The sequence below is a fragment of the Malaclemys terrapin genome, chromosome 1 (genome assembly GCF_027887155.1).
Source record: "Malaclemys terrapin pileata isolate rMalTer1 chromosome 1, rMalTer1.hap1, whole genome shotgun sequence".
Classification (NCBI taxonomy): Eukaryota; Metazoa; Chordata; order Testudines; family Emydidae; genus Malaclemys; species Malaclemys terrapin.
In genome coordinates, this window is record NC_071505.1 from 66,159,502 (window position 1) to 66,185,071 (window position 25,570).

General features: G+C 40.7%; 1 protein-coding gene across 4 annotated transcripts in view; it reads right to left on the minus strand.

Annotated features, from left to right (window-relative positions):
* Window positions 1–25,570, minus strand: part of PTPRR (protein tyrosine phosphatase receptor type R) — a 214,768-nt gene that overhangs the window by 13,801 nt on the left and 175,397 nt on the right. For all 4 annotated transcript variants that reach the window (XM_054026423.1, XM_054026441.1, XM_054026449.1 and 1 more), the window contains 6 exons: window positions 25,010–25,196; window positions 21,251–21,335; window positions 12,465–12,544; window positions 10,200–10,337; window positions 4,394–4,504; window positions 2,662–2,819 (listed from right to left, as the gene is read on the minus strand). In XM_054026423.1, the coding sequence (XP_053882398.1) occupies window positions 2,662–2,819; window positions 4,394–4,504; window positions 10,200–10,337; window positions 12,465–12,544; window positions 21,251–21,335; window positions 25,010–25,196 (759 nt within the window). The remainder of the gene's footprint in view (window positions 1–2,661; window positions 2,820–4,393; window positions 4,505–10,199; window positions 10,338–12,464; window positions 12,545–21,250; window positions 21,336–25,009; window positions 25,197–25,570) is intronic.

Below are 25,570 nucleotides of genomic sequence, written 5' to 3' on the forward strand. Positions count from 1 at the left end.
TCACAGAGGGAGGGGGAAGCAAATGAATACATCTATTTTTTACATCTTAAGCTGGCAGCAGACGGTGCAGCATGACTGATAGCCCTTGGCATCTTCTGGAGAAACTTGGCAGAAGATACTGTACTACGATTGCTAGCCATCATCGTTAAGACGGTTCAATAGGACTGCCGGCAGGACTGAGTCTCCAGGAGACAAAGCATGTCTGCCCAGGTGCCTCTGATTGAACTGGAATACGACGATGACGGATATCAATCTTAGTACACCATCTACTGCCAAAAGGCAAGGGGCTGCTACTGTGTAGCAATGCAGCCCCACGTCTGCTGGCACCCAGATGACATATGGTGATGGTGAGCTGAGGTGAGTTGAGCGGGCTCCATGCTTGCCGTGGTATGTTGTCTGCACAGCTAATCCAGGTAAAAAGACGCGAATCGATTGTCTGCCGTTGCTCTGACGGAGGGGGAGGGGCCTCACGGCATGTACCCAGAACCCCCCACGACACTGTTTTGCATCATCGGGCATTGGGATCTCAACCCAGAATTCCAATGGGCGGCGGAGACTGCGGGAACTGTGGGATAGCTACCCACAGTGCAACGCTCCGGAAGTCGATGCTCGCCTCGGTACTGTGGACGCGGTCCGCCGGCTTCATGCACTTAGAGCATGTGGGGACACACACAATCGACTGTATAAAACCGATATCTATAAAACCGGCTTCTATAAATTCGACCTAATTTCGTAGTGTAGACATACCCATAGACTAGTATAAGATTTGGATGGGCACTTCAAATGACAGAGGAAACTTCTGTATCTTTAAAGTGCAATACTAGTCTGAAAACTGGTTGTATAAAACAAACTTTCTTATTTAGTGGATCGGCTCTCTCTGTGTATTCAGAGTCACATCTGATGATTTAAATGACAAAAATAAATGTGTATTCCTTTTTCTCCTCTTAACACTACAGAAATAACTCTGCTGCTGGAAGGTGAGATGAATTATATTCTTTCTTACACATAATGCCCTGAGTGGACATGCTATTGAAGCACATGGGACAGCAGCCAGCATTTGTATGTTATTTTTTTCCATTTTACTTTTCAAATGTATTTTTTTTTGCAATTTTGATAATAATTTAAAAACCTAAGAAGATTTTTATAGCCTTTCTGTGCCAGGTTGAGGGTCATGTTTTGTCCTCAGGTGAGCATGCAGTGTTGCCACTTGAAATAAATGAGAGCTGCACATATGTATCCCAGGCAAACAGCCCCAAATTTGAAAGTTTTGTGAGATCTGGATACCTCTAGCCCATAAATCAGAAGATTAAAATGTGGGAAAGTATGTTGCTAGAAGAGGGAGTATGACACTGTCACTACAGCATCATGTTCATTTTATTAGGGACACTGTGATTTCAGACCCCCCCACCATGTTATTTACCTCCGAATGACACCAAATTCCATTGTGCCCCTCCTCATGAAAAAGCATTACTGCATATATGGGAACCTAGACGTTCATACATAGATTTGTGGATTGCTTAAGAAAACAAAACAAAATAGTAAAGAGAGATGGGCAAAATTGGGGTGGTTATGGTTTTGGAAAATCTCCTTGGATTTGGTTTGGCATAATGAGGGGTTGTTCAAATCTCTGGATCCCATTTATCCAAACCCAGAAATGTTGAGCTAGTAGAGGTAGTTTGAGAAGAAAAGTTCTGGTTTTGACCTATGTCTAGCAAAAAATGCTTTATATCACCATGATTATAAGAGAAAACAAGCAAGGAGATATTTTTTTTCGAGGTTGCTTCATCTCCTAACACCTTTTTCAAGTAATATAACAAATTTGAAATCGTCTACTACTATTTCATGATGTTCAATTTAGTTCACTACAGTACACAGAGTAAAATGATAGATGATTAACAGAACTGACTGAATTCTGATGAACAAAATGGGCAGCATTTGGTTCACTATGATTTGTGGGGTAACACTATTTATGGTTTGTGAGTATTCAGCCAACTGCCAAGCAGCTGTGAAAATGTTCACAAACCCCGGAATGATCATGAATTTTAGTACTAATGTGTATTCATCTGAAAAATTTTACCTCAAGTTTGTGATTCATTATTCTCCCTTTAAAAAAGTTTCAGGCATCCAATTATGGGGCAGAACATGTGACTAATCATACAACATGAATAATGGACAACAAATAGCTAAAGTGAACAGTGTACAATATGGAACACAGACTGAAAACTATTCCTCACAACTGTCTTTCAAACCCTTACCTAATTCATTAGCAGAAATCAGGATTGGTCTAGGAACTATTCACTACCAAAATATGGCTAAATTTCTAAAAAACCATAATCAATGCAAACTAACAGTTCAACCAGAATTTAGTAAAAGCATTGTGGAACTTTCTCTTAACCACTTCCAGAACGACCCTATTTGAAGAGGAAAGGGCCTTGTGATCTGAGGGCCTTTTCTGTAGTCAGCGGTGCTGGAGCCATTTTTATAGTGGGGGTGCTGAAGGTGGAAACCATGTATTTGGGTTATTATTACTACTACAAGCCAGGGGGCACAGCAGCACCCAATGCTCCCCTAGTTCCAGCACCTATGTCTGTAGCCCTACTATAAGAATTCCAAGCCATTGAGTTTTGCAGTAATTCTTTTAAGAAAACTGTAGTAGATTACCTGCAGTGCACAATTACAGGCCCTCTGCCAGCTGATGCCATCCTGTCCTCTTCCACATCCAGCATAAGCTGCAAAAGAGGCTGAGCACTATCTGGGGTTTTGTGGTCTGGCCAGGATGTGTACCAATAGTGTTTCACATTTTGGGACTGACTCCCTTGCTGGAAATAATGTAAAGATATCACTTATACACTTATGAAGAACAATTTTGCAATTAATTTTATTTCTCTTAATATATTAAACTTTAGACACACGCATGTATGAAGGCAGAATTTGGCCCATTTACATACATTATCAAACCAAATACCAGTGATTATTTGGGGAATCCAACTGCTGATAAATTGTATACCTTGATATGGTGAAACAAGAAACTCTTTTCTGCTCCTATTTACACCAGATGGTTAGGGTCACCATAAATCCTTATCAGCTGGGGATTGCCAGAGTGTAATGCACTCTGGCCAGACCTTCTCTCTGCTCTCTGCGCAGTGGGATGTGAACAGAGGGGCTGGCATAGAAGGAGGAGTGCAGCAATGGGAGTGGAGTAAGGCCAGAGAATTTGGCCTTTAAATTGTATTCATATTCTTGACATTGTTTAATTTGTCCACTATCTGCTAAAAGACCTTATCATAAGTACCAAGCAGATCTTACATTAGAATTACAATACCCTAGACATACGAACATAGGAACTACCTTATTGGATTAGACTAGTAGCCCATCTTGTCCAGCATTCTGTTCCTAAAAGTGGCTACTACCAGATGCTTCAGAAGCAGATGAAGGAACCTTATTGTGGACAATTATGGAATAACTTGCTTATAGGAGGAGTTTCTTCCTAACTCCAGACAGGTACTGTTTGCCTTATGCCCTGAAGCATCAAGATTATATCGCTTATATTTTTATCTTATCTAATGAACTCTGGGTGTTCTCATCATCCATATAAATATCTAATCCTTCTCTGAATCCTGTTAAATCCTGGGCTCCCGACTCTCATTTAAACTAAATTCCCTTTACATTGCTCTTAGGGTTGCCAGGTGCCCAGTTTTCGACTGGAAAGTCCGGTCAAAAAGGGGACCTGGCAGTGTCCAGTCAGATGTATTGATTGGACACCAAAAGTCCACTTACTGCAGGGCAGGGGTGCCAGCCCCTACTCAGCCAGGGCCGCCTCCTGCCTGCAGGCAGGCTCCTTGTCAGGCTGAAGTAGCTCCGGTCCCAGCCCCAAGCAGAGGGACCCAGTTGGGGGTGGGGGAAGGGAGGTGGAGACGATCCAGCTAGCGACAGGAAGAGGGGGGAAGAGGAGTGAGTATTGGGGGTGGGGTCTTGGGGAAGAGGTGGGGCAGGGGTGGGGCCTCGAGTGAAGTGGCGGGGAAGGGGCAGGGCCTCAAGGGAAGAGGCAGAGAAGGGGTGAGTCCTCAAGGGTCTGGATACCAGCAATTAGAAAGGTGACAACCCTAATTGCTCTGACAGTGTAAAGGGGCCTTAAAGTGAGTGTAACTTGACTGGGTGTAACTTTAAGGCCCCTTTACACTGCCAGAGTGATGTAAAATGGCCTTAGTATAAATGCTTCAGGCCCTAGATCTCAATTATACCTTGTGGCAGTGAGTTCCATAGGTTAGTTATGAATAGTGGAAAACCGTGCCCCTTTTCAGTTTTAAATGTATTGCCTTTCAATTTCATTGAATATTCAACAGTGAAGTATTATACATATTGGAACATTTCCCTAACAGCCATAGATCATTACCTTTAATGTAAGGTTGCGGACAGTGTAGTTCTCACACTCTTGCACATCGTTAACGAGGACTTCAACTTTCCCATAGATCCCTCTTTTTTCTGGCCAATAGAGCACACATTTCTGAAAAGGAAATATCAGTGTGAATCTGGAAACGAATTACTTGATGCATGGGCAGGTGAAGCTTCCCCTTGGGGAGGCTAGCCCCCTGCCCGCCTCTTCCAGCCGAGGCCCCACCCTCACATGCTGCTCTCAGCCCCCCACCACATGGCCCTGACCAGGGCATGGGGCTGAGAGCTTGGCCCCTCTCCCTGCCATGGCCCCGGGGTGGGGGGAGGCCTGAGAGCTTGATTGGGGTCACGGGGGGTAGCGGAGCTGAGAGCTTGGCCCCAGCCAGGGTCGAGCGCTCAGCCTTGGCTGGGACTGGGGCAGAGTTCTAGGCCCTGGCTGGAGCCCTGATCCCCTCCCCCATTCCACCCCTTCTGCCCACAGCCTTGCCCATGGCCCTACCCCATTCCACCCCTTCCCCTATGGCCCCACCCTATTCCACACATGGCCCCGGCCCCGTTCCGCCCCCCACTCCACATCTTTCCCCCCGAAGCTCCGCCTGCCCCCCACTCGCTGCTCCTCCTCCCCCGCTGCCCTGAGACCGGAAAATCTCTGTGCCCCCTGCTGCAGCTCCAGAGCGGTGGTGGTGAGTGAGAGCTCCTCCAGCCTGGGGGACATGGCGGGGGAGATTTTTCAGGGGGCCCCAAATCTGCCATGCCTCGCCCCCTCCTACCCCCAGCAGCATGAGGTTTGGGGAGGCTTAGCATCCTCTGTCCTCCATTATATGCCACCTATGACTTGATGATACTGATATCAGATTCTTATCAGAACAGTATCTGTCTGAAAAGCACATATTGAAGCAATCAAGGTGATATTCACATATTGTGAAAGTCAGAAACATTCATGAGTAACAGGTTGCAGGCATCCTGATGAATGTTTTAGGGTCTAAGTTTTAGAATATGCCGAGCAGCCACAAATCCAGTTGAAGCATTTGCGTAAATCAGGCCCAATCTGTCTCAAGTTGGGCATTCAAAAACAGAAGTATCCAAAATCAGAGGCTATTTTTGAAAACTAGCCTTTAAAATCTTAATCCATTATACTGAACACTTGGAATAGTATTTTATGCTTAAAAATTCAACTAAGTTTGACTGAAGAAAAATATTTTACACAAAAGATAAATTCAAAATCCAAGTTGGATTTTTGCAGGTACATTTTTATAAGTGTACAGAGTGAAATCCTGAAGCCATTACTTGGTTTCTCTTCAGGCAAAAGTCCTAAATGGAACTTTTGCCTGTGTGAGGACTGAAACTGAGTAAAGGACTCAGAATTTCTCCCACTCCCACATAAGAATTGTATCCCTGGGCCCTGATGCACCAAAGCACCTAAACACAGACTTAAATCCATGCTTAAGCACTTTGATAAACTGAAGCCTAAGAAAGAAGCATCTATTCAATTTCTGAGCTGCAATGAAGATAAAAAGGTTATTCTCTTGCCTAAAATGCTTGAGTAAACCTATAAATATACAGCATTCTTATTGAACTAGTAAAGTGATATTCTCTTCCAGAAAGACTTGCCAAGCATCTGTTCAAAGGCAGATGCAGAAACAGATAGTACTAACAATTCAAACTCTCCAGTGGAATACCATGTTTACCTGCAGCATAGCTACTATTCATTTCAAATACAGATCACATGAAATTTACAAAAAACATTTTAGTATCCAATACACAGAAAAAACCCTGAACCATAGAACAAACTATCCTACACCCATAGAAACCCACACGAAGAACTTTTTCTACTGTCACCAGCAACTCCTGATTCAAAGAACAATGTATATTCAGATAGCTGCTACTTAACAGCCCTCATTGCACAGCAAAACAAAATCATTGCTTTAATATCCTTCATTACCATGAAACACAATCTGTAGTATATACTGCTAAAACTGGAAAAAAATCAGTATAGTTCAATTTAAACATTGCAGTGAAATGCAAGACTTGACCATCAGGTAAGATCTTTAAATTTCTGGTGTACCTTATAACTCAATAGGTCATTGAGCTGAATGGAAACACTCTGGAGCATAAACGTTCTTCTAAAAAGAAATGCTCATTACCTTAATAATGTGAGATGTGTGGAAAGCACACTTTTTGTAACTGAAATTGCACTGAGTAATTTGACTGGTTTCATTCAAAGAAGAATCATCAGTTGCACTGTAAGACTTGCAGAGCTACCATACCTCTTAAATACTCTGTCTCTCTGAAGATGCCAAGAATGGCAAGAAAACACCCTAATAAATTTATAAGAAAAAAACGTTCAAAAGTTCAGCAGCCAAACCATGTGACACATGGCCACTATCAACTATGCAATCTGAAAGGCATGCCCCTCCCTGGGAGTTTAGTTTTCATTGTTAATATGGGAAACAAAAAGTCTAAATATGCAGTTGCACCCTGACTATCAACAATGGCGCAGTCAGCTTCTGAACCTTCTTGATAAACGAGAATACTGTGTGCTACTCTCCAAAGACTTCAGGAACTCCTTATAAGTGTTTTTCTTGACTCTTTACCAGCACAGTAATTGGCAGCTTGCACTGTGTGGACAATGCAATTGGATTGTTAATTAAAACAATCCTCGGTTAATATCTCATCTACATTTAGTAAAATACAATAGCTTAATTTTAACAGTCTCCATGTCAGTTTTGAAAATACTCCTTGTCATGGCGGTAACAAAAAAGACCTGAAAACAGAGCTAGGATCAAATGGTTCAGGCACTTCCAAAAAGTCAGATAACAGAGAAATGAACATATTTTGGAATGTATTGCAACAAATGGATGATATAGAAAACAAGAGGGGACAGAGATTGTCTTCAGACAATCTTGCAGAAACTCCACAGGTATACAAACATGAAAGAAGGAAATTGCCCGATGCCTACAATTGCACATGGCAAGAAAACTGGACCACAAGTTTTCATAGTACTCATCTTGACTAGGACAAGTATTTTTGAAAGCTGTTCGAAAACCACCCACTGGGTCATTCAAACAACTTCATAATCTTATTTCCGTGCAGAGAAAACTCTTAGTGTATTGGATATGGCTACTGTGTTTGTATACAGGAAGAGAGAGGAGTTCTCTGGTCCTTAATTGAGGTATAAAACGCTACGGAGCCCATCACTTTTCCTAGTGATATTGTATCTGCTCCCTGCCATTCATATTGGCCCCTTTTTAATTTTCCTTTATAGGCGCCCACCTAATTAAATGCTTTCTAAACATATGCCTGGGAATGAGTGGGTCTTGCAGTCATCACGTTAATAATTACAGGTGAGATTTTCAAAAGTGTCTAAGATTTCTAGAAACACAAGTGCCATTGACTTTCCATAGGACTGGTGCTCCTAATTCTCTTAGGCACTTCTGAAAATCTCCCCCTATTTTCAGTCCACTCCTGCAGTACTTATACATGGTGGGAGACTCAGAGCTTTAAAACTAGCTCTATACCTTTCCTCCTTTTCCCACCCTCTCACTCACAACCTTTATATGTATTTCTGATAGAAGCAGCTTCTTAAAACCAACTTAAATTATGATAAACACAAAAGGTGCAACAAATACATATAGAGTAATATGGGCCAAATTATCTGCTGGAATAACTGCACTGAAGTCAATGGTGGCATGATAACAGCAGAAATTTTGTCTCTATATTGTTAAGTGTGGGCCTGATTCTGCCTCTGTTACTCATGTAAAGTAGCACCTTATGCCACAAGATGTCCCAGGGAGTGATGTCACATGAATAAGGCTGACAGAAACTGGCCCTAAGGAAGCCTGGGTTGGCTGAACATGGTATGTAGTGGGGAAAAATACTTCATTGACAGAACAAGCAGTTCTTAATAAAACCCCACATTTGTGCTGTAATATGCATAGCCTGGATCACCCACCACAAGCAGAAATGAAGACTCCTGAAAGCTTCTGAGCCCTGACTTTTCACAGCCGAAATGTTCACGTTCAGCATAATGTTATTCAGCACAGGAGGAATGGGGCCTACATACAAGATTTGCATATTGGAAGGCTGAAAGAGATGGGGGATGCTGCTTTTGAACATCTGTGTGTTTTATAAACAAACCTCCCTGAAAATGATGGGTATGCTTCAGAGAACAAAGGGGCAAAAAATTACAATGCTATTTTGCCAGATAGCAGCTATTTTGTCTTCTTTGCAGGCAGTAAATATTTTACTAAAAAAAGTTAATATATTGTTTTCTTCTCTTTAGTAAGTAAAATCCCGAACAATTCAGTTTACAATCATCAGGCAGTTCTTAACATTTCTTCCCAGAGTTGTTCATTAGAATGTCAGAACAGTTCATGTAAACACAGACCTTCTCCAAGTAGCCTGGGAACACTAAAGATGTCTCATCCTCTTTTATTAGGAGGAAATTACTACTGTCAGTCCACAACAATGCTGATAAACACTAGTGTGGCGGGCCTGAGCAATTCAGGTAAACACAGGGTTTCCTGATATGTTGGAAACCATTAGACATGTCTTTCAAGTCATTCTTCTCACACAGTGTTAGAAGTAAGTGTTTAAAAATTCAGTATTTCCTTAGTTGAATATTTGTTATTCTGTTATTGGGGCGAGTTTTCAAAAATATTCTGATAATGAAAGTTATCCAGACATTGGTTTGGCTGGTCTACAGTATCAAAATGGGGCCTGGTGTGGAAATGTGGGATATTTACAGCACAGATCTATGTTATGTAGCTTTCCTGTTTGATATGCTATAAACATAGTATGCTCAACTCCAAACTCAGAGAGAAAAAGGGCCAGATTGTGGGGGTACATGTAGAAGGGAAGGTATAATCAGCATTCTTCCCACCTGTATCCCCTCCACCAGAGACCAGCCACAATTAAAGGCCCCACACTCTCAGGGTGAAATTCACTCCATACAGAAGGCCTGTGCACCACTTATGTCTCATTTAAGCCTTTAAAATAGGATTAAATAGAATTTAAGTGATGCATATACTTTGTGCTGGTCCTCTACACAAAGGTGATTTTCACCCGCAGTACCTTAAGCAGTTGATTGGTGTTCTTGTACCATGATGGAGAACCTGGCATCAATTTGTACAAATATTAAATAAAGATAAAATAGGTAGGTGGGAGTCCATCCAAAAGTCACAGAAAATATAACAGGTCTTATCTGGCCTTAGCAATTAATGAGCAATGGTCACATATTCTCAGTGTTAATGTAAGGAACTATATATTTTCATACTGGCTAGATGTGACGCTACTATTGACTAAATGCTCCCAAAATGTATTTCTCAACATGAACTAGGTTGTTTTGTAAAACCTGGGATGGATTCTTTAGGAGTTGTCTTTGTTTGTTCCAAAGTGCAGGTCTGGAACTTAGAGGTGGAATCTTCCCTGGACATTACAGCATCCAAAAGAAGAAAATATTCTATATATAATAAAAATTTAACAGGTAATGATCCCAAATGTACAAATGCTACCTAACAATATATGGAGTGTTTCTCATAATGACCACCCCTCAGCCTCCATGAATATGCTGGGATATGCTCTATACATCTCTTGAGATTGCTATATAATGCTATATCTAATTATCTATCTTAGGTTTTTCCATAATGACCATCACCATAACATTTAAGAGCTGGTTATCTGCTGGTATCATATCTACTATGAGGTTCTTTCTACAAAGGGCCTTATATACTGTGAGATGTATAGCCAGCCTCATTTACAATACAACCACTGGAGTAATTTCTTGATTTAGCCAGTTGATATCATACCTCATTTTTTTCTTTCAGCTTTGTGATCATAACAATGACAGGGCTGTCTTCCTGCCAAACCATCTGCCAGAAATCATTCACGGTATTAATCATGGGACCCTGAGTTGCAATGAAGGACTTCTCCTTGCCACCGTAACCCTGGTTTAGAAACAGACACAGAAGTATTTGATTTAAAGTCATGCCATGCACAGAGACCTTAGGTGAAAGTTCCAAAGAAAGAAATGGGAATCTAGACCACAAGATAAATTAAAACTGAAAGCCTGCATGGCCTGGTACAGCTGGTCAAAAATTGTCCAGTGGAAGAGTTTTCTGTTGGAAAATTCTAATTTGATGTAACCAAAATATTCCACTGCAATGTGCTGATTTTGTTGAAACTTCCCTGCCTGCCTGGTTTCCTGCCAGCCTGCCCAGCTCCCTGGTTTCCTGGCCTGCCTGCTTGGCTGCCCAACTTGTCAAGTTCCTTGTTTGGTGGGCAGGTGGGCTTCCTGGCTCCCTGGTAGTTGGCTCTCCATCTGCCCAACTTGTTGGCTCCATGCCTGGTATCTGGGCTGCCTCTCTCTGCTTGGCTCCATAGTGGCTGGCTCCCTCGTTGCCTGACAACTTGGCTGCCCAACTCCCAGACTGCTTGGTCACCTTGCTGGGCAAATGGTGAGCTTCCCTGTTTCCCAGTCCCTAAACAGATTGTTCCATTTCACATGAAATTCCTCAAAGTAAATATTTTGTGCTGATGTAGAATGAAACAAAATGAAACATTGACACTGCAGAATTTCCCATGAAATGGAAATTCCCTTTTCTGGCCAGCTCTACCTGTTAGTTAGTATTTCTGCCATATTCAAAGGATGATTATGTTAGCAACAGGCCATAAAAAACAAATGAGAGAACAGAATAGAAATATGAAACTAAATAGTACCATGAAGATTTATGAAGGGAAAAGAGATTTTGAATACATAAATCCTTACAGACTCAGAAGCTCCAATTTATATTTGCTAAGTAGAAAATGCCTCTGAGACCTTATATGTGGGACATTCTATCAGGATAGCGCAAACTTTGAGAGACACTGAAAATTATAAGCAAGCAAAGGAAAGAAGGAGTGAATGCGGAAATGAATGAGTCATGCCTGTATTCATCTTTATCATGTGAAAAGGAAAACTTGTGAACTTGTACACTGAACTTGGGACCAGCACTAAAGAAGGAGTTCTTTTGACTTTGTTGGCCAGAGAAGGCTGCGGCAACCTCAAAAAGGAATGAATTATTAAAGAATAAAATGATTGGCAGAGCCAGAGATTGTAACTTTGTTTCTCTCTTCAGTGAAACCATCTCCACAACCGCAGGGACAATGGAGCAATCCATTGACTTACCCATTACACAGAACAATGCGGCCGATCCTCAGCTGGTATAAATTATCATAGCTGTATTGAGTGATATGCCCCAACATCTCTTGTCAATGACAGGTGTATCAGAATGTTCAGACAGTCGAGAATACTGAAGTGTCTAAGGTGCTTTACGATATACTGTAAGTTCGTGTGAAATTTAATTTACTCACCGTTACATTTTTTTGAAATCATTGACAATGTTACCAGTGTCAGCAATATGAAACACCATGGTACTTCATCCCCTGGAGGGAATGAATACCTCACATGACTCAATACATGTCCTAATTTCTCTCACTGATTTAAAAGCAGTATTGATGCTCTTTAAATGGAAGCATTCTCCTTAACTATAATGATGTCTGTGATGCAAAGCCTTTACAGTACAGATGTAAAGTGAGGAATGGGTGTATGTGTGTGTGTGTATATATATATATATATTTATGTATTGCTATTTTAAAAAAGCAGAATTACTTCTTTTATGGAGTAGAGTGGAGTGAGGTTCTGGAACAACTTCCCATTAGGAGTAGTGGGGGCAAACAACCTAACTAGTTTCAAGGTGCAGCTTGATGCTAAATTTATGAATGGGATTATATAGTGGGGCTGGCTGCAACAGGAGTGGACTGGACTTGAGGACAGGAGGTCCCTTCCAGAGCTATGTCCTATGTAACTATAGGTTAAACACGTACATAACTCTTGGGTGCTTTATTATAAACACCCCATTGGGACCACTTTATCTCACCAATAGTGAGAGAGAGGTAGGGTAGACTTTATCCTTATATCATACGAGGTGAAGTCGACAGAAATAAAAGGAGAGTGGAGCCCTAACAGAATCAACTATTCAGCTGGAAAACAGAATGCTGTCTCAGGAGCACACAAAGAATGCGTGTTTACTTACCCTAATGTAGTTAGCATTTATGTAGGTGCTCAAGGAGTCAGCTGGATTCTTTGGTTTCAAACACACTCTGCTTAGCGGATCTAAGAGGTCAGAAAAGATGGAAATTGAAAAGAAAATCACAAAGAGAAGATTTCTACTGAGAATTGCAGAAGTAAATCAAAGACTAGTTGGAGCAAAATAATCTACCATTATCTCGGTGCTGCATTTTGCATTTTTGGTAAAATTCACTCCTTAATGGTGTACAAAATACCTAAACATCCTGTAAGTCCAATTAACACCTGTGTTCTGAAGGCTTAAGTGAGCCTTAAATCAGGCAAAGGCATTGTGTTGATCCTTTCTGCACAGGGTGAATTGTCTTTTTGAATAAAAGGAATGTTCACTGTAACTCAACATACAAACATTCCATTTGAATAGGTGTCTTGTATCTGGAGAAATGTATAGCCAAACTATAAGAATGTTTTCCTTCAATTGCCTATTATTTTGGGGCAACTCCTATTCCCAACTTCCTCCATGGCCTTGGAGGGTCCTAGCTGGCCTGGGACAGAAGCAATTCTGTTGAGCACAGGGCTGATGGGATGCTAAGTCCCTAAACACGGAATTTTAAATCTCTTGTGCACCATGGAGCTGTGCTCATGGGGAATCTCTTCACCCTAGGGGGTTTGAACTGGGGCCAGAAATTTCTCAGTTACATAGATCTACTCAACAGTCCTCTCACAAAAAGACACAGGGAGGAGGGTGCATAGGAACACACACTGTAACTGCCTAGCAGCTACTACGTTACCCTTCTCCACTCATTTTCTACAAAACTGTAGTCCCTTCAACCAAATCAAACGGAAACCGTGTTCTCTCACATCTGGGATGAAAAAAAGGAAACTTTTCTCTGGCAGATTGTTTAGACAAATAAAATAAAAAAAGCAGCTGTTTGAAGTTACCATATCTACTCTGTTGGAAATAGTCCCTGGAGAGATGATTAGTGGGTGGAGTCCAAGGGAGGTGTACAAAGGTGTATGCATGTTGAATTGTGGAACCAGCACATCTATGTTATTTTATCTGTTGGTAAAATCTAGTATTCTTACAGCATTGCATTTGGGGTTATAGTCTATATCTTCGTATAGAACAAAAGGGACAGTGGGCCTGATCCCGTACATGCTATATGCTTATCTCCCATTGAAATCAATGGGAATCCGTTGCTTGGAGCCACAGCAGGGTTTAGGACCATGTTTTATAAAATATACTTCTCAGTATATGAAACTGCATTTATGTCCTTCAGTTCAGGCTACAGTACAAGCAGGAAGGCTTTCTCATTTCGGTGCTCGGAGAGTAAAATGAACCCTAGTTAGCCTGTGTTAAAAATGTCTCTGTGTGCCTTCCCAAACCTCTTCACGTAGAGATTTTTTTTTCTTTCCCTTAACCACATGAGGACAGGAAACCTCTCATTCCTTTTCAGTACAGAGTGATTATTAGCCATTTCCACAAACGCCTTAGGCTACATGGCCTTGGAAAAACACCCACTTCCTTTAGCTTTCACAATGCCTATGATCCTGATGTAGCCTGACCTTTACCCTAAAAATGCTCTTAGAAGAAGAGTTTCAGAGTAACAGCCGTGTTAGTCTGTATCCGCAAAAAGAAGAACAGGAGTACTTGTGGCACCTTAGAGACTAACAAATTTATTAGAGCATAAGCTTTCGTGGACTACAGCCCACTTCTTCGGATGCATATAGAATGGAACATATATTGAGGAGATATATATACACACATACAGAGAGCATAAAAAAAATTAATGGAGATATCCCATCTCCTAGAACTGGAAGGGACCTTGAAAGGTCTTAGGGATCTGGGGCAAAATCAGTACTTGGTCCTGCTAGTGAAGGCAGGGGGCTGGACATGATGACCTTTCAAGGTCCCTTCCAGTTCTAGGAGATGGGATATCTCCATTAATTTTTTTTATGCTCTCTGTATGTGTGTATATATATCTCCTCAATATATGTTCCATTCTATATGCATCCGAAGAAGTGGGCTGTAGTCCACGAAAGCTTATGCTCTAATAAATTTGTTAGTCTCTAAGGTGCCACAAGTACTCCTGTTCTTCTTTTTTCTTAGAAGAAGACTCTACCTCCAGGCTGTTTAAATATTTTTCATGCTGAATTTCCCCAGATTTTAATGGATCACTAACTATTTTATTAAGATCCTTTTTATGATTCCAATCAACTAAGTGACCACTATTTAAAAATCATAATGTTGCATACATTAACAATCACTCCCAGATATTGACTGTTTAGAAAATGGATATATGGTATCTATGCAACTTTGTTGAAGGAGCAGTGGGCATTACTCTGTTATTCTCAAGTGGGAGTCGTTAAATTACCCATGTTAGTGATCTTTTAGACAAGAATGGTAGAGACTCAGGATCTGGTGGCATGACAGCGGACATATCTTACGGGGTGGTGGTGATGCCAAATTCTTTAACGTTTGTAAAACACTTTGAGATACAGAAGATGAAAACGCTGAGTATTATAATTATGAATGCCTGCAGGTGGAAGTGGCATTTAAACAAAGGACCCCATCTTGTACTCTTTACGGAGGTAAAATTACCATTGCCTTCTATCATGTTCCTCAGTAACATATGGGAAGCTCCTACTTTCTCCGTCTTTAAGAAATTACTAGTATCCCATTTTTGTCATGAAGCATGCTAGCTTCAAAGGTCATATCCCACTCTATATATGTCCTGGCTTGTATGCTCTTTTTTCTCCCTCCTCTTTTTTTGTATACCTTTAGACTGTAAGACCTCTGGGTATCAGGCTATATTATCATTTACAATATACTTCACATGATTACTAAGAATAAATCATTCATTAATATTGTCCCTAGTCCTAACTCCCTTACTCAACAGATGTTCTGAAATGTGTGAAAGGCTCTTTTCAAGGTACTGATCTTTAGGAACCAAAAAAGAGATATTTGTTCACACATTTGCTTAATTCTGCAGACTCAGAAGTCTCACAAAACTTTGGATAGACACCTAACCTTTTAAGAGTCATCTATCCCTAATTATTTTGCCCCTGTTTGCTCATGGAATTGATACGTTTTGGGGGTAGCTGACATTATTTGGCTAATATTATAAGGTGGAATTTGAAAATATTGTATGAGTTGTGGATCTTTATTCATGCAGCAAATTTTATAATTGGTTCAAAATTCCAGTTGTATAAAACACCTGTAAACCATGCATTATCTTTTATCACATCTGAATCACTTTCCAAACTATCAACATATTGATCACTGGAAAAATATCTCATTGATTCAAGGTATGTAAATATATGCATGTTTTATAGCCTATTACAGTGCTATAAAGTAAAGATTTAATTATATTCCACATGTAAAAGTGATCATTCCTACATGCTCAAAAATAATGCTAACCTCATATGCATTTAGGTTTTATACTGATACAACTTTAGATTTGCCAATTTTGATTGGATGTATTCCTGGAGGTTTCATCACATGACATAATCTTTAATTAAAGATTCATTTTTAATTCCTGGGAACTCCAGGACAATCCTGGAGGGTTGGCAACCCTATACTGAACACTGCTTAACTATCAGGGTATGGTTGGCTGTACCCAAATTAATTTATTGATTCAGGTAAACATAAAAAACTGCCTTGATGCATCTGTGCTGAAATGTTTTTTCCTCCCACTAAAAAAATTATGAATCTTTTAGAGTCTGCTCACAATCCTATTGACTTTAAAAGGGAGCAGGATCAGAGAAATAATGATAGAACACAATCAATGTCAGAACTATAGTAAAAACTCAAGGGAGACTGAGGATTTTCAACTTCAAAAGAATTGTTTCATGGCATCCAGAGACGACCCATGGCTGACGATGGGCGGGGGGGGGGGTGAGGCAGAGAGAGAGAAGCCAGCTTCAGCAGTGTTACTGAGCATGCTCAGTCCATGTGAGCATGCTCAATACAAGCCAAGGAGCAAATCTGGGGGTCACATGACCCCAGGTGCCCTCCCCCATGCGTCACCTCTGATGGCATCTGTTTATAAACCGGCACAAAGAAGCACTTTGTTCACTTGATTTAAATTTAAGTTTAAAAAAATTATTGTCTTTGAACTTGGGGATACTTTAAAATATCATTGTATTTTAAAGCATAGGGGTGGCCAACTTGAGCCTGAGAAGGAGCCAGAATTTACCAATGTACATTGCCAAAGAGCCACAGTAATACGTCAGAAGCCACCCCTCCCACAAACTCCCCCCCCCCATCTCCCAGCGCCTCCCACCCACCGGCAGCCCCGCTGATCAGCGCCTTCCCCTCCCTCCCCACACCTCCCAATCACCCGTTTCGTGGTGTGCAGGAGGCTCTGTGGGGGCGGGGGAGGAGCGAGGGCATGGCTCAGGGGAGGAGGCAGGAAGGGGTGGAGTAGGGGCAGGGCCTGTGGCAGAGCCCGGGGTTGAGCACCCCCTGGAACAATGAAAAGTTGGCACCTGTGGCTCCAGCCCCAGAGTAGGTGCCTATACAAGGAGCCGCATATTAACTTCTGAAGAGCCGCAGGTTGGCCACCCCTGTCTAGCGTTTTCTAGGCCTCTTACAGTGAAATTCTAGTGTTAGTCTAGCAGCACTGAGTATTTTATTCTGCAATTGAAAAATCTTTCCTTAAAAGTATCTTGGATCAGCTATAATTATAATTTTCTATTAAGAAATAAATTTCATTAAATATTCATTACACTTCATATTAAAGAATAGGACAAAATAGTGTTTATTCATGCCAACCTGACCCAAGGCAGTCTGTCACTTAACAGCTTGACAGAATTATTTCTTAGAAAATGAGAAACTTCTCAGCAGTACAAAGGGTGGAGTGCCAGAACATGGACATTTTCAGGAGAAAATTAATCATTTCAAACATCAATTATCACTACAGGTGCCCTAGTTCAAGAGACGCACCCAGTGCTTGGAATGGAAAAGCTGACACAAGAGTACTAAGTAGTAGGTTGATATCATCTGAGCAGGAAACTGGGAAGTCTGTTCTATTAAGCCATTCAAATAATTTCCAAACCCTTGGGGTCTGGGAGTGGATCATTTGTGTATTTATCAGAATGTGTCTGGATCCCCAAAATATCTTCTGTAGAAGAGCACAAGGCATTTCTTTTGAATTAATACATGACCAATCTGTTATCCTCATTTTCTCTTGATTTCTGTAAAAGGCAATTACAAAATATCTGTCTGAGACTCTAGCTGTTGTGCAGTGCACATCAACTAAAAGTGCATACAGAAGTTAATGATACCTTTTCCAATTACAATGAAAGTGAAAATACAAAAGCATTCCGATTCTTAAGAGTCATTGACTACTGCTACACTGTAGCTACCCAATTCAAATACAAACAAACTAGAGTGTAATTTAATGCACTGTATCTACAGGGTACATTCTGTGGGTGTATACACAATGTAGCAGCAGGAGATTTAACACTCAGAATTATATGAAGAGAGAATGCATTATTTTGTTAAGGGGTTGGCATATAAACAGATTGGAGGCATTGGATGAAATTCTGGCCCAAATTAAGTCAATGGGAGTTTAGTGTATATCCTGTTTATATTGGGCTAAATTCAGGAGGTAGTTTTCTGGACTTTCAGTATGGAAGTTACACCAACTTAGACTCATTTACCAATGTGTAACTTACAACCTTGTATACAGTACCTCTGTATATGGCCCACTGACCATAATGGGTGAAATGCTGGGCCTCTTGAGGTGAATGAGGGTTTTGCCATTGACTTCAGGGGGCTCAGAATTTCACCCAATGTGTTTTGTTTCCAAAAATATATCAGATCCCTGACAAAATAATACTTTTGATGGCCAACATCTTTCATTAATTTGCCTGCAAATCCCTTTTACAGTGTGATCAAACTATAATTCAGTTAGGTATACAGAGAACATTCTTATCATTTAGAATGTGTGAAATGCATAGAATATACTTTGCTCAGGATTACTGCACTGAGCAAAGTGTATGACCGCACATGACTGCAAGGATATTATTGCTAGAGCTGGCTGGAAAATAGAATTTCAGTTTCATGGGAAATGTCAACATTTTTAATTTTGTTTTCATTTTGAATTGTAACAAAAAGCTAGAATTTAGAAATTTCCCATGGAATAGAAATTCTGGTGGATTCTGATTCAGAACCATAGAAACATTTCATTTCAGACTGTTATATATAATCAAAAAGTATAATAAAATTAAAGTAGTATAATAAAAAAGTCAAAATGAAATGAAATAAAATACAAGTAAAACATTCCAACATCACAGAAATGAAATGAGAAAGTCAAAACAAATAATTTTTACTTTCTTCCAGCAAAAATTTAATCGAAAATTATATGTTCCCACAAAATTCTTCTATGTCAATGGAATTGTATTTTTGATGGAAAACTGTTCCATCAGAAAATGTTGACTAGCTCAATTTATAATGAAGTAATTCTTACTATTATGGGAAATGCATCACATGAAAACACAGAAGCAATACAAGAAATTAACAACAATAATGTTAACAGCAACTCTGAGATAGTAGTATAAGGGTAGTTATCTGGCTAAAAGAGATGGATTCCAACAATGCCACAAACCAGTAGGAGAAGAAAAGGAGCAAGAGAAAGAGAACCAGTATAAATGAATGACTAGTAGAGAAGATTTGAGGGCACATTGGTTCATTTAGTCTGAATCACTCAGTGTTAGACAGTAAAGGATTTGCAAGAAGGTTCTCTTACTCATTCAGGGTGCAGTGCTGCAGTCACAGAACTGACTAGACAGAACTCAGTGGGAGTTCTAGAGTCATAGAGTTTAAGGCGAGAAGTGACCATTAGATCATCTAGTCTGGTCTCCTGTATATCACAAGCCACCAACACCACCCTGCACTCACACACTTACCCAACAACTGAAATGAGACCAAAATATTACAGCCCACAGGAGACTAGATTATTATGTGTCATAGGCAGAGAATAGGCGGGACCAAGGTGCAACAGTGCCCAAGGTCCCCTCAAGGCCACAGTTCTGCATGTGTAAAGCTTGCAAGATTGGTCCCTCACTGTAGATAGAATACAGATAAGTTATTTAAATTAGGGCTGTCAAGCGATTAAAAAATTAATCACAATTAATCGTGCTGTTAAATAAGAATAGAATACCATTTATTTAAATATTTTGGATGCTTTCTACATTTTCAAATATATTGATTTCAATCACAACACAGAATACAAAATGTACAGTGCTCACTTTATATTTGTTTTTCATTACAAATATTTGCACTGTAAAAGAAATAGTATTTTCTATTCCCCCATTACAAGTACTGTAGTGCAAACTCTTTATCATGAAAGTTGAACTTACAAATATAGAATTATGTACAAAAATAACTGCATTCAAAAACAAAACAATGTAAAACTATAGAGCCTACAAGTCCACTCAGTCCTACTTCTTGTTCAGCTAATCATTCAGACAAACAAGTTTGGTTATTATTTACAGGAGATAATGCTGCCCACTTCTTGTTTACAATGTCACCTGAAAGTGAGAACAGGTGTTGGCATGGCACTACTGTAGCCAGCATCGCAAGATATTTACATGCCAGATGCGCTAAAGATACATATATCCCTTCATGCTTCAACCATTCCAGAGGACATGTGTCCATGCTGATGACCGGTCCTGCTCGATAACGTTCCAAAGCAGTGCAGATGGACGCATGTCATTTTCATCATCTGAGTCAGATGCCACCAGCAGACCATTGATTTTCTTTATTGGTGGTTCGGGTACTGTAGTTTCTGCATCAGGGTGTTGCTCCTTTAAGACTTCTGAAAGCATGTTCCCCACCTCATCCCTCTCAGATTTTGGAAGGCACTTCAGATTCTTAAACCTTGGGTTGAGTGCTGTAGCTATATTTAGAAATTTCACATTGGTATCTTCTTTGCGTTTTGTCAAATCTGCAGTGAAATTGTTCTTAAAATGAACAACATGTGTTGAGTCATCATCCAAGACTGCTATAACATGAAATATATGGCAGCAGGTAAAACAGAGCAGGAGACGTACAATTCTCCACCAAGGAGTTCAGTCACAAATTTAATTAACACACTATTTTTTTAACAAGCATCATTGGCATGGAAGCACCTCCTCTGGAATGGTGGCTGAAACATGAAGGGGCATATGAATGTTTAGCATATCTGGCACGTAAATACTTTGCAATGCCAGCTACAAAAGTGCCATGCGAACACCTGTTTTCACTTTCAGGTGACATTGTAAATAAGAAGCGGGCAGCATTATCTCCTGTAAATGTAAACAAACTTGTTTGTCTTAATGACTGGTTCAACAAGAAGAAGGACTAACTGGACTTGTAGGCTCTAAAGTTTTACATGGTTTTGTTTTTGAGTGCAGTTAGGTAACAAAAAAAAAAATCTATATTTGTACGATGTACTTTCACGATAAAGAGACTGCACTACAGTATTTGTATGAGGTGAATTGAAAAATACTATTTCTTTTATTGTTTTTACACTGCAAACATTTGTAATAAAAATAATAATATAAAGTGAGCACTGTACACTTTGTATTCTATGCTGTGATGGTGATTTTTTTTAAAATTGTGATTAATTTTTTTGAGTTAATCACGTGAGTTAACTGCGATGAATCAACAGCCCTAATTTAAATATGTACAAAATGTCCACCATAAAAAAAAAAAGACCACCAGGCTTCTTACAAATCTACAAACAAGTTATATTAATAAAATGGGACTAAATTTCATACTAAAAAGCATTGTTTAAATTCACTTACTTGGCAAAATTGTTTTATAACGGTTTTTAGTTCCATGACTTGGGATGGCAATTTCTTTGGGATCCACAAAATTCATTGGTATTTCCTATAGAAATAAATTAGATCAGATTGGTGTTTCTAAAGAAGTCATGCAGGAAATTATCACTAGAAGGCCATCTGCTGCTTCACAACTATCTGTTGACATCAAAGTATTAACAAAATAACTGGTTCCCACCTCCAGCCTGTCAACACCCTTCCTTTAATAAACACAAGAGCTGCACATTGAAGATTTGACTTCCGAGGAACAGTTCTGATGAATTATTAAAAGCAAAGGTTTTTATGAGGTTATAAAATAGGTTAAAGTACATAACAGTCTAAGAAGAAGGGGGTTGAAAATTTGCTACAGTGGAAAAGAGCAAGGATTTACAAACTGTAGCTAAAAACTACATTGTGTGAGAAAGATTCCTACATAGTAATGCTTAACATTCACATAAAACTTTTGATGTGTAGATTGCAAATCCCTTAACAAGGGTGGGGGTAAGTACCTTATCCCCATTTTACAGACATGGAAGCTAAGGCATAGAATTAAGTGACTTACCCAATGACACGCAGTGAATCAGGGTCACTGTCAAAAACTGAACCCAAATCCCCTGCCTCCAAATCTGGTACCCTAACCAGTGAACATGCAGCCTCCTTTAAACCCTCCTTCTGGAGGCTGGAATTTGACCTTCAGAAAATTCAAATTATTTCAATGTGAAACCATTAGCATTACTAGAGGGTCTCACACTTCCTTGCTTATCTAGGCTGAGCTGTACAACCAATGAAAGAGAGCAGACTATTAAACTGCTGCCTGTGAGGTGTATAGGCAGCAGCAGAGAGATTCCTCAGCTTGCTGTGCCAAACGGGCACTCCGTAGGACTGATTTTCCTCACGCTTCCAGTGCTGCAAATCAGACTTTTCTGATTTTCACCACCATCAGTAGGGCTCAGCCCACTGATGCCCAGAACAGCCTCTGAAATTCTGGACTCGGACAGTGCCCCATGCCACAACCCTTCAGGCCAAAGCTTATGTGATTGCTAAGAAGGTGGCAGAATTGTCAGTTGCAAGCAGGGTAGTGGGAGGGGTAGGAACACAGTCTCTGTCCCTGAACCCGAGTGCCCTGCCCCTCCTAGAGCACTCCTAGAGCACTTTGAGGCTCTCAAAGTGCTTCCCATGCCTGAGAGAATTCACTCTCCCTCCCTGCTGGGCCAGCAGGAGCAAAGGAAGATAAGATTCATTACAGTCAGTTCTTGCTGCCATGATTCCCTCCTGCTCCCCACTCTGTTCCTGACCTCCCCACCAGCCACGCTTGCAACCTTCATGTTAACTTTTACTCCCCCACACACAGACTGCCACTGAATCCTTTCTGATCTCCATCCTTGCCTCTTCCCCACCTCCAGAACTAAACCTTGCTCCCTGCCTTGGTCATCTCTCTCCTTGGCTCCTGCAGCCTCCTCCTCTCTGATATTGCTGCCTCTCCCCTTGTTCCCTCTCAGCCCAGACAAAGTGCAACTGCTAAAATCACATCCCTCCCCTGCTGCTCTGCTCATGTCACTCACTTCAAATCCCTGCACCACCCTCCCTGTGCCTCCTGCATCAAGGGCAGACTTCTCTTCACTTGCAAGTCCTACCCAGCTTCACTCTCGCCTTCTTCTCCTTTTGCTCCCCCATGTTCAGCCCCTGGTGTACTCTGGACCTGAATTGTTCCAACAGAGTCTGGACTGGATTGTGAGCTCCTTGGGACAAGGGACTGTTTTCTTTTATGTCATCTATAGCTTCTCTGGTGCAGTTCTGCACTGTTGGTACAAACATCTCTGGCACTTTGAAACTGAAAAAACACTTTATTGCTTATGCAGGTCAACTTGTACAGTTAATGAGAGACAGCAGTGTATTTAGAAGCTGCCTGTGATATGTTTAGGCAGGAGAGGGCGCCAGAGAGATTCCTCAGCCTACAGCCCCAAATAGGCTCTGTGGACCTTAGTTAGTGGAAATCAAATCAAGGTTTTCCAGTTTTCAACAAAACCAACAGGATTCTGCCCATTGAGGCCTAGAACATTCCCTGAAATTTTGGAATTGGTCAGAAGCAGCATTCAGAAGTTATCGCATTATAGACAGACACAGAAATGCCATCAAGTTGAACATAGAGCCTTGCTTTTCTGGTCCAGTTAATCACTTGAGACCTATAAACACTTACTACTGGTTGTGGGGTTTGCTCAGTGGGACTACTCCCAGGGGTAAGTGTTTGTATGGGCCAAGACCATAACGAGCTCTCTAAATTTACACGGTGCTCTACAACATAGACATGGCACTTAATCTTTATGCTTATCTATAAAAGGCAAGAGAAGACAAAGGACTAAGAGTGTAAGTAAGAGATTATGTGGGGATAACAAACCTGCTAACCTGTGCAACCCAAAATGCAACAAATTTTAAATGAGCATTAATTTGCACAAATGTGCATACATTTGCATACTGTTGTGTTTCTTGCATTTGCTACCAGAAAATAAATCAGTGAAAAATTCTTTAGCTGCTCTTGTTTGTATTGAATTCTGAATGCGACCATTTCACTCATTCACATTCACTCTGCTCTCACTCATATTCAAATTCATTTAGTCTGCACACTTCATACAATGTCACCTGCACTCCACCAGTGCTCATCCACACATTCAATCACATGCTTCTACCCTGACCTCATCTACATGCATCCATACTCTGCACCCACACCATCCCCTACCACAAGCATACTTTACATATACAATTTATTCACTCTGCATTCATTCATTTCCTCCCCCTGGCACAACAACAGTGAAAGCAGGTGCAGAACAGGAATTCCTCCACCCACCTAGGTAAGGGTAGCTCAAACCTAGGACCTGCCTTATACAGTGTTTTCCTGGGTGAGTCTCTGACCATATTTGAGGCTTCTTCACTACAACAAAGCTCTCTCCATTTGGCGTGGGGTAATTGTCCTTGGCCCTGTGTGATGGCCCTGCAATAGCTGAGTTAAGCCAAGTAGGCCAAGCAGCCAAATTAAGGTGCAAACAGGGGAGATTTAGCTGTGTGATGTGAGTTAATTAGGAGGAAGCTCACCTGTGAGGGAAAAGGCAGGGCTTCTATAAAGCCAGGAGGCTGGCAATAGTGCAGGGAGAAAGCCTGCAGTCCCTCTCTCTGAGGGATGGGAGAAGAAACATGGTAGGACGGAGTCCAGGAGTGAGAACATTAAGGTTGGTGTAAATGCAGACCTTGACTGTTCACGTCAGGGTCCTGGACTGGAACCCAGAGTAGAGGGTCGGCCTGGGTTCCCCTACCAACCACGGCAGATATTTAAAATTCTTTCCATTTAAACAATCTGGCACACTGTTGGTAAAACAAACAAGGGATTTTTTTTGAAGCAGATGACTTGCCTCATAAACAGTGTCTCTTTAAAGATGAAATATAAAGATTTTACTGATCTGAGATAATTTATAATGAAAACTATTTTGGGTCCAAGATAACATCATCTGTTTTATTGAGTTATGTATGGAGAATTCAAAAGAGAGAAAAGCCCAAGAAACCACATGCCCTAGCATGTTTAATAAAATTGAGATTGTTCATATTCGTTTGTTATACCTCACACATACTAAAGAGAGTTGTATACATCTTCTCATTCCCATTTGCCCTGGTAGTGTACACATTTATTAGACTAGCACTATTGCCTTGCAAGGTTTGTTTAGTTTTGCTTTTTTCCCCAATGAAGAATGGGCTCACCATGAACTCTGTTTGAAGCAAATGAGAGCATGCGACTGTATCTCGCAGCTGCTGTCTTGTCAGGACCCGACTAGCTGACTGTAGATATTCCATTGCTACTTTTTCTCGTGGGGTAGGCACAGCGACAAAAGGTTCGACATTTCCCAAACTGCTCATGTCCAAAGTCAGGGAGACATTGGATCCTCGCCTATAGTGAAAAATAACAATACATTTATATTAGCTCCCTATGTAATAGTTATAAAATTGTATAACTCTATGCTCCTGAGCCTGAATTACTTACACACTTTAAACTTCCACTGTAACCATTGGGAGTTTTAGGTATGCACAGAATGCAAAATCGGTTTCAGTGGGAGTTTTGGGTGGGCCAAGAAACCATAGCATGGCAGATAGTTCTGGCCCTGATCTTTCAATCACTCATACATGTGAGTGATCCCACTGAATGGAACTACTCACATTTTGTAAATCATACGCATAAGTATTTACAGGATCAGGGCCTCTGTTTGTAGTACATTTGACTGGAAGGATATAAAAAGAGAACAGCATTAAGTAACCATTTCTACA